The sequence below is a fragment of the Somniosus microcephalus genome, chromosome 16 (genome assembly GCF_052327205.1).
Source record: "Somniosus microcephalus isolate GS21.2 chromosome 16, FLI_Smic_1.0, whole genome shotgun sequence".
Taxonomy (NCBI): Eukaryota; Metazoa; Chordata; class Chondrichthyes; order Squaliformes; family Somniosidae; genus Somniosus; species Somniosus microcephalus.
This window is the reverse complement of record NC_141002.1, coordinates 54,874,486-54,886,668: the sequence shown is the minus strand read 5'-3', so window position 1 is coordinate 54,886,668 and position 12,183 is coordinate 54,874,486. Positions and strand designations below refer to the sequence as shown.

At 41.2% G+C, this 12,183-nt stretch overlaps 1 protein-coding gene across 1 annotated transcript in view; it reads right to left on the bottom strand.

Moving 5' to 3' along the window:
• The window catches only part of LOC147106186 (chromatin remodeling regulator CECR2-like), a 128,002-nt gene that overhangs the window by 15,386 nt on the left and 100,433 nt on the right, over positions 1 to 12,183 (bottom strand). Inside the window, exons 14-16 of the mRNA XM_086009793.1 lie at positions 9,448 to 9,845; positions 3,898 to 4,026; positions 239 to 1,073 (exon numbers count right to left, since the gene is read on the bottom strand). Coding sequence (XP_085865919.1) covers positions 239 to 1,073; positions 3,898 to 4,026; positions 9,448 to 9,845 — 1,362 coding nt within the window. The remainder of the gene's footprint in view (positions 1 to 238; positions 1,074 to 3,897; positions 4,027 to 9,447; positions 9,846 to 12,183) is intronic.

Below are 12,183 nucleotides of genomic sequence, written 5' to 3'. Positions count from 1 at the left end.
CAAGTGAACTAGTGGTGATCACATCCCATATCAACTGACCCTGGTCACACTCTTCTTTAGGGAACGATGTGCAAGATAAGCAAATATATTTACAACATTTGTGCGGGAAGGAGGAGTGTGACTGGGAGGAAACAATCAATATACATTTAACTTCTATCATAAATGCCATTAAAAATGTATTTTTACAAAATCTAGGGTTGGTCTTCTGGACTTCAGCTTTCGACATGCAAGTAGTTACCTTGAGTTTCTTCAATATTTTCTGGCAGCTCAGTATCCTGTGATGTTCCCAATGAATCAGCACTGCCCTCCAATGCTTGTTTGTGAGGTTGCATGCTAGCAATATGTTGCCGGGCTCCAGCATGCTGCTGTTGTGGTGCTGGTGCATGAGGGCCAGAAAGATAGGGTGAAGAATGCCCTGGTGGACAGACAGGGGCAGAAAGTTGCTGCATTGCAATCATCTCTGGACTAGACAGCATAGAATCAATGTGGAGTCCTTGATGTGGAGGTCTCAAGAAAGGAGGAGGCATTCTCTGTATATTAGGCGTTTGAGGTGAATTAGGAAGTCTCGGATAGCCTGGAGGCCCATTATGAGGTAGACGACCTGGCTGATCTGGCCAGTGATTGAGTGGCACAGATGGTCTCATTAGATTGGGGTCCACCATTTGGGGAAATGGGTGATGCTGTGACTGTGGGGACTGGCCTGGACCAACCAATGGATTTTTGTCAGCAGGTCCTATAGGTCTTTCAATTGAACCATCGTTGTTGCCATTCCATACATGACGAGGTCCACGACGTGGTCCATTCGGATGACCATATGGGTTGTACATATGCCTCGCCTGAAAGTCAGAGGTTGGCCGATGAACTGGCCCCTCCAGGCGATGTGCTGTATATCCTGGCTGAAATGGTTGGCTTGGGTACATACTCCCTTCCCGAGGTGGAGCACTCACTGTTCCAGGTGGCACTGACGGGGGTCTAGGGCCTAGAGAAGGCCCATGTACTGGCCCGGCATAAGTTGGTTTATTGTCAGGTCCCACCATCTGGGGCCCTTGATGGTCATTCACAGTCACCTGATGCTGCAATTAGAAAAAAAAATTTTTTTTTTTTTTTTTTTTTTTTTTTACTATTTCTGTATCTCAGAATTAGACATTTGTTTTTCATATTAACCTTTTTAACATAGACTCCTGTGACGTTGCTCGTGGCTAGTCTGGGATCTGGATTATTGTTGTGATGTTTAGCTGTTAACCTGACTTGTCTCAGAAACCTTTGTCTGAAGTAAAACTAAGCACTTGTAAATAGTATCTGTCAAAATTCAAAAAAACTTAAGATGTTCACACACTTTCTTTAAAAAAAAAAATCATTTGGAAAAACAGACTCAATTACCATTATAGGCTGAGGAAAGACATTCTTCCAAGTTGTTGCACAATTAACTGAGAATCATACTGATTTGTGCCGATAGATTCTCTACAGTGCATATGCTGAGACTGCAACATTTTGGGAATTGTAACAATATTGTGTAGTTTTTAATCTCTTTTCAGCTGACAGTAATATCTCTGGGATGAATTTCAGCTCAAACCCTAGGTTTTTCCAGAGAGGCTGAGGCTTCCAAGTAAAACAACCTCTACATAATAAAGATATTTAAAGATGATATTTAAAGACACAAGATACAGTAGTTTTATAGGCAATGTCAATCATTTCATGGTGAAACATTTTATTTTAAGTGTCTTTATGCTAAAAACATTATTTTCAGCATTTTTATCTGAATAATGGGTTGGCTGAGGAGCAACATTTGGAAAAATATTTTGAGTGATTGGACTGGTTCAGTTTATGCTCTTTGGGGAAAAAAATGGCAATTCTCCTTGTTCATTCCTGATTTGTTCCTTTTACAAATACAAAGTTTGAGACAAATAAAAAGTGTGACACCAGAGCGTATTGACTTAAGTGAGTGCGACAGGAAACGCATGCTATCTTACCAATTTTTATTCATTTAATGCATTACTAGTGGATTTTCTGTGCCATTGCTCACAATATCAGATGAAACACTATTTTATAAAGACAAGAGTACTTATTATACTATGTAATGCAGCATGTGTTATTCTATGTATTGACTCCGAGCGCGGCGCTGTATGTATAGCTGACGCGTCCCCACGGGGAATAAGCATTCCATTGTACTTGTACTGGTTACATATGGCAAATAAAGCTGAACTGAACTACTGCTAAGGTGGAGCTATGTTTAAGTAGGCACTGCCCATTAAGATCTGAATCTCATTACTATAAGTTAAATACAGCCGGAGAGCTTTCTCGTTATTTGGTCAAGTAAAATGAGGGCTGTGCACCTCCATTAATTCCCTCCACACACCCACCCCACAACCCCCCCGATCTTTCAATAGTGCTTTCCCAGCAAAGCGGTTTTAAGCAATTTAAATAACTAGGACAGCATCACCAGGAATTCTTCCCCTTAGGAAGACCTATAGCTGTATTTCTGGCCGTGACCTGGGAAGCGAGTAAGTTGTTTCAAGTACTTACTACCTTAGTAAAAGTCGGTTCTCAAGTCACGGTTCAGAATGTGGGTATATTTATTTTCCAAGGCATGAGCGGGGATAAAGACATGGGTGCTTGGGATGGGGGTGCTTGTGTGCTCCTTAAGAGCCAGCAAGGTGGGATAACAGTAGCTCAGGAGCAGGAGAGCCCTCATTAGCTTATAACAGGTGAAAGGCCTGCTTTTGACTACCCTCAAGTGAGTGGCACCATGGGGAACACCTATTTTGGAGATGGATCAGAGGTGCATATAGGTACTGTATAGGTGCATAGGTAACTATGATAGAAAGGCAAGACTGACAAAGCTTCAGTTATAGCTAATACTGTATGTTTCTGACTCTAGCTATACTGGATTTTACAGCACCCTACCAATTACATAGAGTACAGTCCACTCCTCTTACTTAAAAGTCTCAAGTCAAATTATCTGATAATTGGATTTTTAAACACTAATTCCCCACTCTGCTTTGGTACTTATGTTGCTAAATTCAAATTGTTGGATAATTCAAAATTTCAGAGCAAAACAAAAATAAATAAATGATCAGAAGACTCTAACCATGGGAGTTTGGTGCAAGTTACACTGGCAAATTTTCAGACACAATTTAAAAGTGTGGAGGTTAGCATTCAGCAGCAGTTTGGGTTTCATTCTCGCATTTCAAAAGGCTACCTAAACCTCTTAGTTGCATTACAGCCTTTTAATATACTCCAACTCAACCGGTCGTCAGATATGTGTTTCAGATATGTGTTGTAGGGATGTGGGAACAAATCATTACCCATCATCTTCCACATATTGTTTGCAGTGGCACTAACATAGCAAAAGCATGCATGTACCGTCCTTGTGTGTCACCACCCGTGACAAATCTACAAATGTATATTTGCCAAGAACAATTGAAAGCAAAATCTTACTGTTGTCTTGCCTGTGGAAATTGTCCCCGACTGAAAGTTCTTTTCATGTCCTGGATGTTTCATTTGTAAGAAATAAATCCCTGACAAACATTGTTAATGTAAGATTCTACCTGCCTACTGAGCAACTAGTTTAGCAATAGACCATTGAGATTTTACACCAAGTATTGTTTGAAGTTTGGCTGGGTCAATTTTCCATAATTGCCACCTCTGGAAGGTTGCTCTGTAGATAGCCTGAAACCACAAGCTTTTCCTTACTTTTTGTGCCATTATTTGCAACACCTGCTTACCCAGAAGGCGGCTTAAAAGCCATCAAACTCAGATTTTAACCAAGTAGTTTGCTTTAAGGAATGGCCTGTGTCCTTCACCTTCTGCTGCACAACTACAAATACTTGTATCTCTTTCTAATGGAGGTCCACATAGAAGATCACATTCTAGAGAACAAAGCTCTTTGAAAGTTACCTGCATTATAAATTGATGATGTAATTGCTGCCGTACTTGATCTGCAAGCCGTGGTTCTCGTGGGGAACAATATCGATACTGGGACTCTACAGTAGGCCGAGATCCAAACATACATGGCACTGGCGGTCTCTAGATGAAGAAAACATTTCAATTGGTGGGCTACCATCCTGAATGGTAGGAAGGGAGGAATTTACAATTATATTGCACCTTTTATAACCTCAGGACATCCCAAAGCACCTTACAGCTAACGAAGTATGGTGAGGTGTAGTCACTGTTGTATTGTAGGGAAACGCCCAGCCAATTTACACATAGCAAAGTCCCACAAACAATGAGGAGATAAATTATCATATAATTTGTTTTAGTGATGTTGGTTGAGGGATAAATGTTTTCAGGACAACAGGAGAACTCCCCTGCTCTTGTTCAAATACTGCCATGGGATCTCTTACAATAACAATAACATGCATTTATAAAGCACCTTTAACATAGTAAAACGTCCCAAAGCTTCATAGGCGCATTTTCAGACTAAATTTGACACCGAGCCACAGAGATATTAGGACAGGTGACCAAAAGCTTGGTCAAAGAGGTAGGTTTTAAGGATTGACGTTTAGGGAGGGAATTCCATAGCTTAGGGCCTAGGCAGCTGAAGGTACAGATACCAATGGTAGAGTAGCAGTGGGGAAATTAAAAATCAGAGCGTGTCAGGAAGGGACAGAATATATAAAGATAAAGGTAAAGTAGTAAAGGGGGTAAAAGCAGGAATAAATTGTCACAAAACATATTTTAAAGTTCTTTATCTGAATGCACACAGCATTCGTAACAAAATAGACGAGTTGACGGTACAAATAACTACACATGGGTATGATCTGGTAGCCATTACAGAAACATGGCTGCAAGGTGACCATGACTGGAACATCCAGGGGTATTTGACTATTAGGAAGGACAGACAGGAAGGAAAGGGAGGTGGGGTGGCTATGTTAATAAAGGATGGAATCACTGCAATAGTCAGAAATGATATTGGGTCAAAGGATCAGGATAGTGAAACAGTTTGGGTGGAGATAAGGAATAATAAGGGGAAAAAGTCACTAGTGGGCGTAGTCTATAGGCCTCCTAACAGCTGCAACTTTATTGGTCAGAGTATAAATCAGGAAATAGTTGGGGCTTGTAATAAGGGAACAGCTATAATCATGGGAGATTTTAACTTTCATATTGACTGGACAAATCAAATTGGGCAGGGCAGCCTTGAGGAAGAGTTCATACAGTGCATTAGAGACGGGTTCCTTGAGCAGTATGTTACTGAACCAACCAGGGGGCAGGCAATCTTAGATCTGGTCCTGTGTAATGAGATAGGAGTAATAAAAAATGTCCTAGTAAAGGATCCCCTTGGAATGAGTGACCATAACATAGTTGAATTCCAAATTCAGTTGGAGGGTGAGAGAGTTGGATCTCAAACCAGCGTACTAAGCTTAAATAAAGGAGACTATGAAGGTATGAGAGCAGAGTTGACTAAAGTGGACTGGGAAAATAGATTAAGGTGTAAGACGGTACAGGAGCAGTGGTGTACATTCAAGGAGATATTTCACAACTTTAAAGAAAAATATATTCCACTGAGGAAAAAGGGGCGTAAAAGAAAAGACAGCCATCCATGGCTAAGTAAAGTAATAAAGGAAAGTATCCGACTGAAAACAAGGGCATATAAAATAGCCAAATCTAGTGGGAGGATAGAAGATTGGGAAGCATTTAAAAGCCAGCAAAGAATAACTAAAAGATTAATTAAGAAAGGGAAGATAGATTATGAAAGTAAACTAGCAAAAAATATAAAAACAGATAGCAAGAGTTTCTACAGTTATATAAAAAGAAAAAGGGTGGCTAAAGTGAATGTTGGACGAGACCGGGAAATTAGTAGTGGGGAACATGCAGATGGCAAATACGCTGAACAAATATTTTGTATCAGTCTTTACAGTAGAGGACACTAAAAATATCCCAACACTGGACAAACAGGGGGCTATAGGGTGGGAGGAGCTAAACACAATTAAAATCACTAAGGAGATGGTACTCGGTAAGATAATGGGACTTATGGCGGATAAGTCCCCTGGACCTGATGGCTTACATCCTAGGGTCTAGCGGTAGGGATTGTGGATGCATTGGTGGTAATTTTCCAAAACTCCCTGGATTCAGGAAAGGTCCCAGCAGATTGGAAAACTGCTAATGTAATGCCCTTATTTAAAAAGGGAGGTAGACAAAAGGCTGGAAACTATAGACCAGTTAGCCTAACATCTGTGGTTGGTAAAATGTTGGAGTCCATTATTAAGGAAGCAGTAACAGGACATTTGGATAAGCATAATTTAATCGGACAGAGTCAGCATGGTTTTATAAAGGGGAAATCATGTTTGACAAACTTGCTCGAATTCTTTGAGGACGTAACAAACAGGGTGGATAAAGGGGAACCAGTGGATGTAGTGTATTTGGACTTCCAAAAGGCATTTGACAAGGCACCACACAAAAGATTACTGCACAAGATAAAAAATCACGGGATTGGGGGTAATATACTGGCATGGGTGGAAGATTGGCTATCTAACAGAAAACAGAGTTGGGATAAATGGTTCATTCTCGGGTTGGCAATCAGTAACTAGTGGTGTTCCGCAGGGGTCAGTGCTGGGACTCCAACTCTTTACAATCTATATTAACGATTTGGAGGAGGGGCCCCAAGTGCAACGTATCCAAGTTTGCCGACGATACAAAGATGGGAGGGAAAGCAGTGAGTGAGGAGGACAAAAAAACCTGCAAAAGGACAGACAGGCTAAGTGAGTGGGCAGAAATTTGGCAGATGGAATATAATGTTGGGAAGTGTGAGGTTATGCACTTTGGCAGAAAAAATCAAAGAGCAAGTTATTATCTAAATGGAAAGAAACTGCAAAGTGCTACAGTACAAAGGGATCTGGGGGTCCTGGTGCATGAAACACAGGTGGTTAGTATGCAGGTACAGCAGGTGATCAGGAAGGCCAATGGAATCTTGGCTTTTATTGCAAGGGGGATGGAGTATAAAAGCAGGGAAGTCTTGCTTCAGTTATACAGGGTACTGGTGAGGCCACACCTGGAATACTGCGTACAGTTTTGGTTTCCATATTTAAGAAAAGATATACTTGCTCTCGAGGCAGTTCAGAGAAGGTTCACTCGGTTGATTCCGGAGATGACTTATGAGGAAAGGTTGAGTAGGTTGGGCCTCTACTCATTGGAATTCAGAAGAATGAGGGGCGATCTTATCGAAACATAAGATTGTGAGGGGGCTTGATCGGGTGGATGCGGTGAGGATGTTTCCACTGATGGGTGAGACTAGAACTGGGGGGGCATAATCTTAGAATAAGGGGCTGCCCTTTCAAAACTGAGATGAGGAGAAACTTCTTCACTCAGAGGGTAGTAAATCTATGGAATTTGCTACCTCAGAGAGTTGTGGAAGCTGCGACATTAAATAAATTTAAAACGGAGATAGACAGTTTCCTAGCTGATAAGGGAATTAAGGGTTACGGGGAGAGGGCAGGGAAGTGGACGTGAGTCTAGGTTCGGGTCAGCCATGATCCTATTGAATGGTGGAGCAGGCCCGAGGGGCCGTATGGCCTATTCCTGCTCCTACTTCTTATGCTTATGCTTATGAAGGCAATCGGGGATGCGCAAGAGACCAGAATTGGAGGAGCAAAAATATCTGAGGGTTGTAGGGCTGGAGGAGGTTACAGATAGGGAGGGGCAACATCATGGAGTGATTTGAACACAAGGATGGCAATTTTAAAATTGAGGCATTGTTGGACCAGGTGTTAATGTAGGTCATCGAGCACAGGGGTGATGGGTGAGCAGGACTTGGTTTGAGTTAGGATATGGGCAGCAGAGTTTTGGATCAGCTCAAGTTTACAGAGGGTGGTAGGTGGGAGGCCCGCCAGGAACGCATTGGAACAGTCGGGTCTGGAGGTAACAAAGGCATGAATGAGGATTTCAGCAGCAGGTGGTCTGAGGCGGGGTGGAGACATCCACCTGAGACAGTAGACATGGTCTTGGTTCAATGTCTTATCAGAAACTTGGCACCTCCGACAGTGCAGCACTCCCTCAGTACTGCACTGAAATGTCAGCCTAGGTTATATGTCTCCTGAAGTGGGGATTGAGCCCACAACCTTCTGACTCAGAGGCAAGAATGCCATCACTGAGACAAAGCAGGAACCTTTTTTATCTTATTTTAAACGAGTCATACCTTCTCCCTCCTTATTCTACGAGCTACTAGACTTCTTCTCACCTAGCAACAGTGTTGACGTAGTCACTGCTCAACTCAAATGAAGCCTACTTGTGATTACTGGTCTAAGTAGCACTTGGGTACAAGTTCTATAGCACTTTCAAAGCCATGAATTGCTCTTTTGTTCTAGTTCCTGCTTTACACAGGGTTGTAAATGTGTTATGGCTTCGAAGACGGTTTCGTGGTGCAGAAATTCATGACTCACCTGCAGTTACTTGTTTCTTTTAAAATGCAATCAGCTGGAAATTACTGTTGGTGATACAAATGCCGAACTTGAAATTCCTCTCTGCTATTTTAGTAGAGGCGTTAAACCATGCAAGATAAATTGATTAACACACCCATTAAAATAACAGGCAGAAGAATGTCACATGAGTTTGTTAAGCATTTGCCTGCTAATGTCACCAACAGTAATTTCTAAGTTAAGATTTTTCAGCATTTAAAATAATTAGAACCGTTGCTTATTTGCTGTTTTTTCGGTCTTATGTTTTCACTTTGTAAAGTTAATGATAGATGTTATAAGATAAGAAACTAGACCCAGTTTAATTCTGTAGCCAAATGACGAAATGCTTGTATTCATAGAAGAAACCAACTGTAGTTACAATATTTGTTTGATTGGAAAGCGTTGCAACAGTGCTGAGGCCAGTTAACAACAGTGAAACGACTTTTCTCCCACAGGGCTGCACTGCATACAATCATACGTTTGAGATTCTCATCCAAGCTTATGTCCTTGGTCACAGTAAAAAAAAACTAAACAAGGAGCAGCAATAATGAATGTTACTGTAGTTCAAGTCCCCTTACACATAAGAACTTTGAAAGTTCATTCAGTATTTGTCAAAACAAATCCCAGGGGTTGCTACAATTGCCTCAGCATCTCTGGACTGAGGGGGGTGGGTTAAAAAAAAAAAGCCAAGATTTTCACTCCCGACTGCTAACTGTGACTTGTATTGGGGCATTGGGCAGGTGGATGTCAGGCGAGAATATGACTGAGCTTTGCTGTGTGGCTCTATGGTTGAATAGACTACTAACACTAACTGCCTAGGCTCATAAATGAAGAATGGCCACTTGGGTAAGGTGAAGGTCAGCTGGCTCCTACGGAATTGTACCAGAGCCTTTAGGAAAGGAGAGCAGAAAACCGAAGGGTGGGGGGAAGAAATCAGTGCGTACTTAATTACTAACACCGAGGGCTGAAACAATATTCTAGCCCTAATAGACATACAGATTCCACATGTGTACAAACAAACAAACTGTATATTAAAGGAAAAAGAATGACATCTTACTTGTTGGCCTTGAAGATGATACATCTGGCGTGGTGATTCAGCACATGACATTCCCTTGTAGGGTGGTGTAAGAGGGAAACTCTGTCCATTTACTAGTCCCAGTGTCCTTAAAGGAGGCACATGCTGCAATTGGTCATTATTCATCTCAGCTCCAGCACTGTGCACTTCACCATTTATCTGTTGCTGCTGTCTTCTTAGAGATTCATCAGTAGTTTTATTTAAAGTTTCAGTGGCTTCTTTTCCAAAGCGGTTTGATTTGCTTCGTCTCCGGTCTTTCTTTTCCCTATCTTCCCAACGTAGATTAAACTCTTCATCACTGTCAGCATCTTCTGCAGGGAAGTGTTTCAACATTGACTTGTTAAAACACCTGTCTAGAGCCTCGGCCATCTTTGTGTATTCTATTAGAACAAGAAAATGAAGTGATGAATAGCGAGACCACGCAGCCAACAGCACACTTACCCACGAGGTTCTGAACAAGCTCATGTAAAAAGAATATTTATTATGGCTCAGAGATGACTGGTACAACCCATTTAATCCAAACTAATTGTTTCAGGACTGCAGTAGTAAAATAATAAAGGATGTGGTATTTCCTTCAGCGGTTTATTAACAGGGAGACATGTTTTACACAGTTCGGGGTTGCTTTTTTGTTTAATCATTAAAAGCATTATGAAGTTGCTCAGTTGTGAGAACCGGATTTTAATTCTACCCATATCCGCAGTCATCAAATTGTTGCCATGGAGGATTTTTTATGATCACAGCAATCTGATTAAGTTTGACATCTTTTCTAAAAAGCTGCTGAATATGAAATGAAAGCACACACAATATATTACTCACTGAACCACGAAATAGAGGCTCTTTTCAGTTTATCATGCAAGTTTCATACGTCAAGATTTCTTTGACTTCCAATGATAAGCCTATTAACTTTATTAGTAAGTAAAAATGAGATCCAATAAACGAGAATAATTTATTACTCCTTCCCTTAGCACAACAAATTTACCCTATAAAATTTAGAAAAAGTGTCAGTAATGAGTTAGTTCACACTTTTGTTTCTCTGACCTTCGCCCCCCCCCCCCCCCCCACCCCTTTTACTCCAATATTTTGCCAATTTATTTAACCAAAGGAGAAATTACCTATCGGAAGGAAACGATTTCCAGAACACATGCCAAGAGGAATGAGAAAACTAAAACATGTGCCTTCTAATGCGGTTTCATTCTGCAATCGGCAAAAATGTTGGTTTCTAGTCAATGTCTTGTGCTGTTGCATACGGGGAGTCAAGACTTGGGCGCAATCTTCATATCAAGCAGAGTTGGATGGCCGACGCGGACACGGTGGGCCTCTTTCTGTGCTGTATATCTATGACTCTATGACAAGCAGAGTTAGATGGCGGGGGACAGCTGGAGCAGGGCACATGGATCTAATTCAGTCCCCATTCTAAAGTTACACATTCTGTATATGAGTTTTAGAATTAAATACCAAAACTTACAACAGTTTGGGAAGTAGAGTTAATTGGAGCATAGATGTTACTGTCCAGTACACAGCCTGAGGAGCTGGGAGATGCAAAATTAAGGTGCTACAGCGCCACCCCTGCCAGGAGGGTGTAATTACATTTTGATAATTGCTGTCTGGCTAGCTTACATAGGCAGTTTCCACTATAAATGTATTGGGAGAAAGTTCACACAAAAGTGTGACAAGAATTTGACGACCAGAAGTAAGGCTTTGTAGACAGGAAGTGCACCCAGGTGTAAATTTTAAATTATAGACACTGGTGACTATCTTGGTATCACGAACAGCGACAGCTGTGATAAACTAGAATGCACTGGAATGTTGCGATTCATTTGATGCAACTTAGTGATGACTTATACCAAGAACCCAGTAGATTCAACTGAGCACTTCAACATGGACAAGTAGCTAGTGAGCTGCTTAGATGTAAAAGGCTGTGGGCAATTAAGACCTAATTATAAAGAATTTCAATATCTTGCAAATGAAGTGGACAAATCAGAAAAGGCCAAAGGGAGAATGAAAGAAGAATGAATTGCATTTATATAGCGTCTTTCATGACCACCGGACGTCTCAAAGCGCATTGCAGTCAATGAAATACTTTTGAAGTGGAGTTGTAATGGGGGAAACACAGCAGCCAATTTGCACACAGCAAGGGCCCACAAACAGCAATGTGATGATGACCAGATAATCTGTTTTTTGTTATATTGGTTGAGGGATAGTTCGAAATAGTGCCATGGGATCTTTTATGTCCTCCTGAGAGAACAGACGGGGCCTCGCTTTAACATCTCATCTGAAAGACGGCACCTCCAACAGTGCAGCACTCCTCAGCACTGCACTGGAGTGTCAGCCTAGCTTTATGTGCTCAAGTCCCACAACCTTCTGACTCAGAAGCAAGTGTGCCAACAACTGAGCCACAGATAACTTTATTACTGGTACATAATAGTGTCAATAAAGGACTGCTTCTTACACTGGTGGAGCAGAGTACTTAGGTGGAGCTTGTATTTATTATTTAACAGCTCTAAGAAATTAATAGTAACCTGGATAATGAAAAGACTTCTATGGGATATTAAAGTGAGAAGTAAAACCAGAAAACAAGTTAAAAATGTTATTACTTTAAGGGATGGTGGAAAGGAAATATACCCCTATGAAAAAAGGAGGAACAAAAACAGAGGAAGATAAATATCACAATAAGGAGGTCAATAAACAACTTAAATACTAAAATGAATCCTTTGAAAA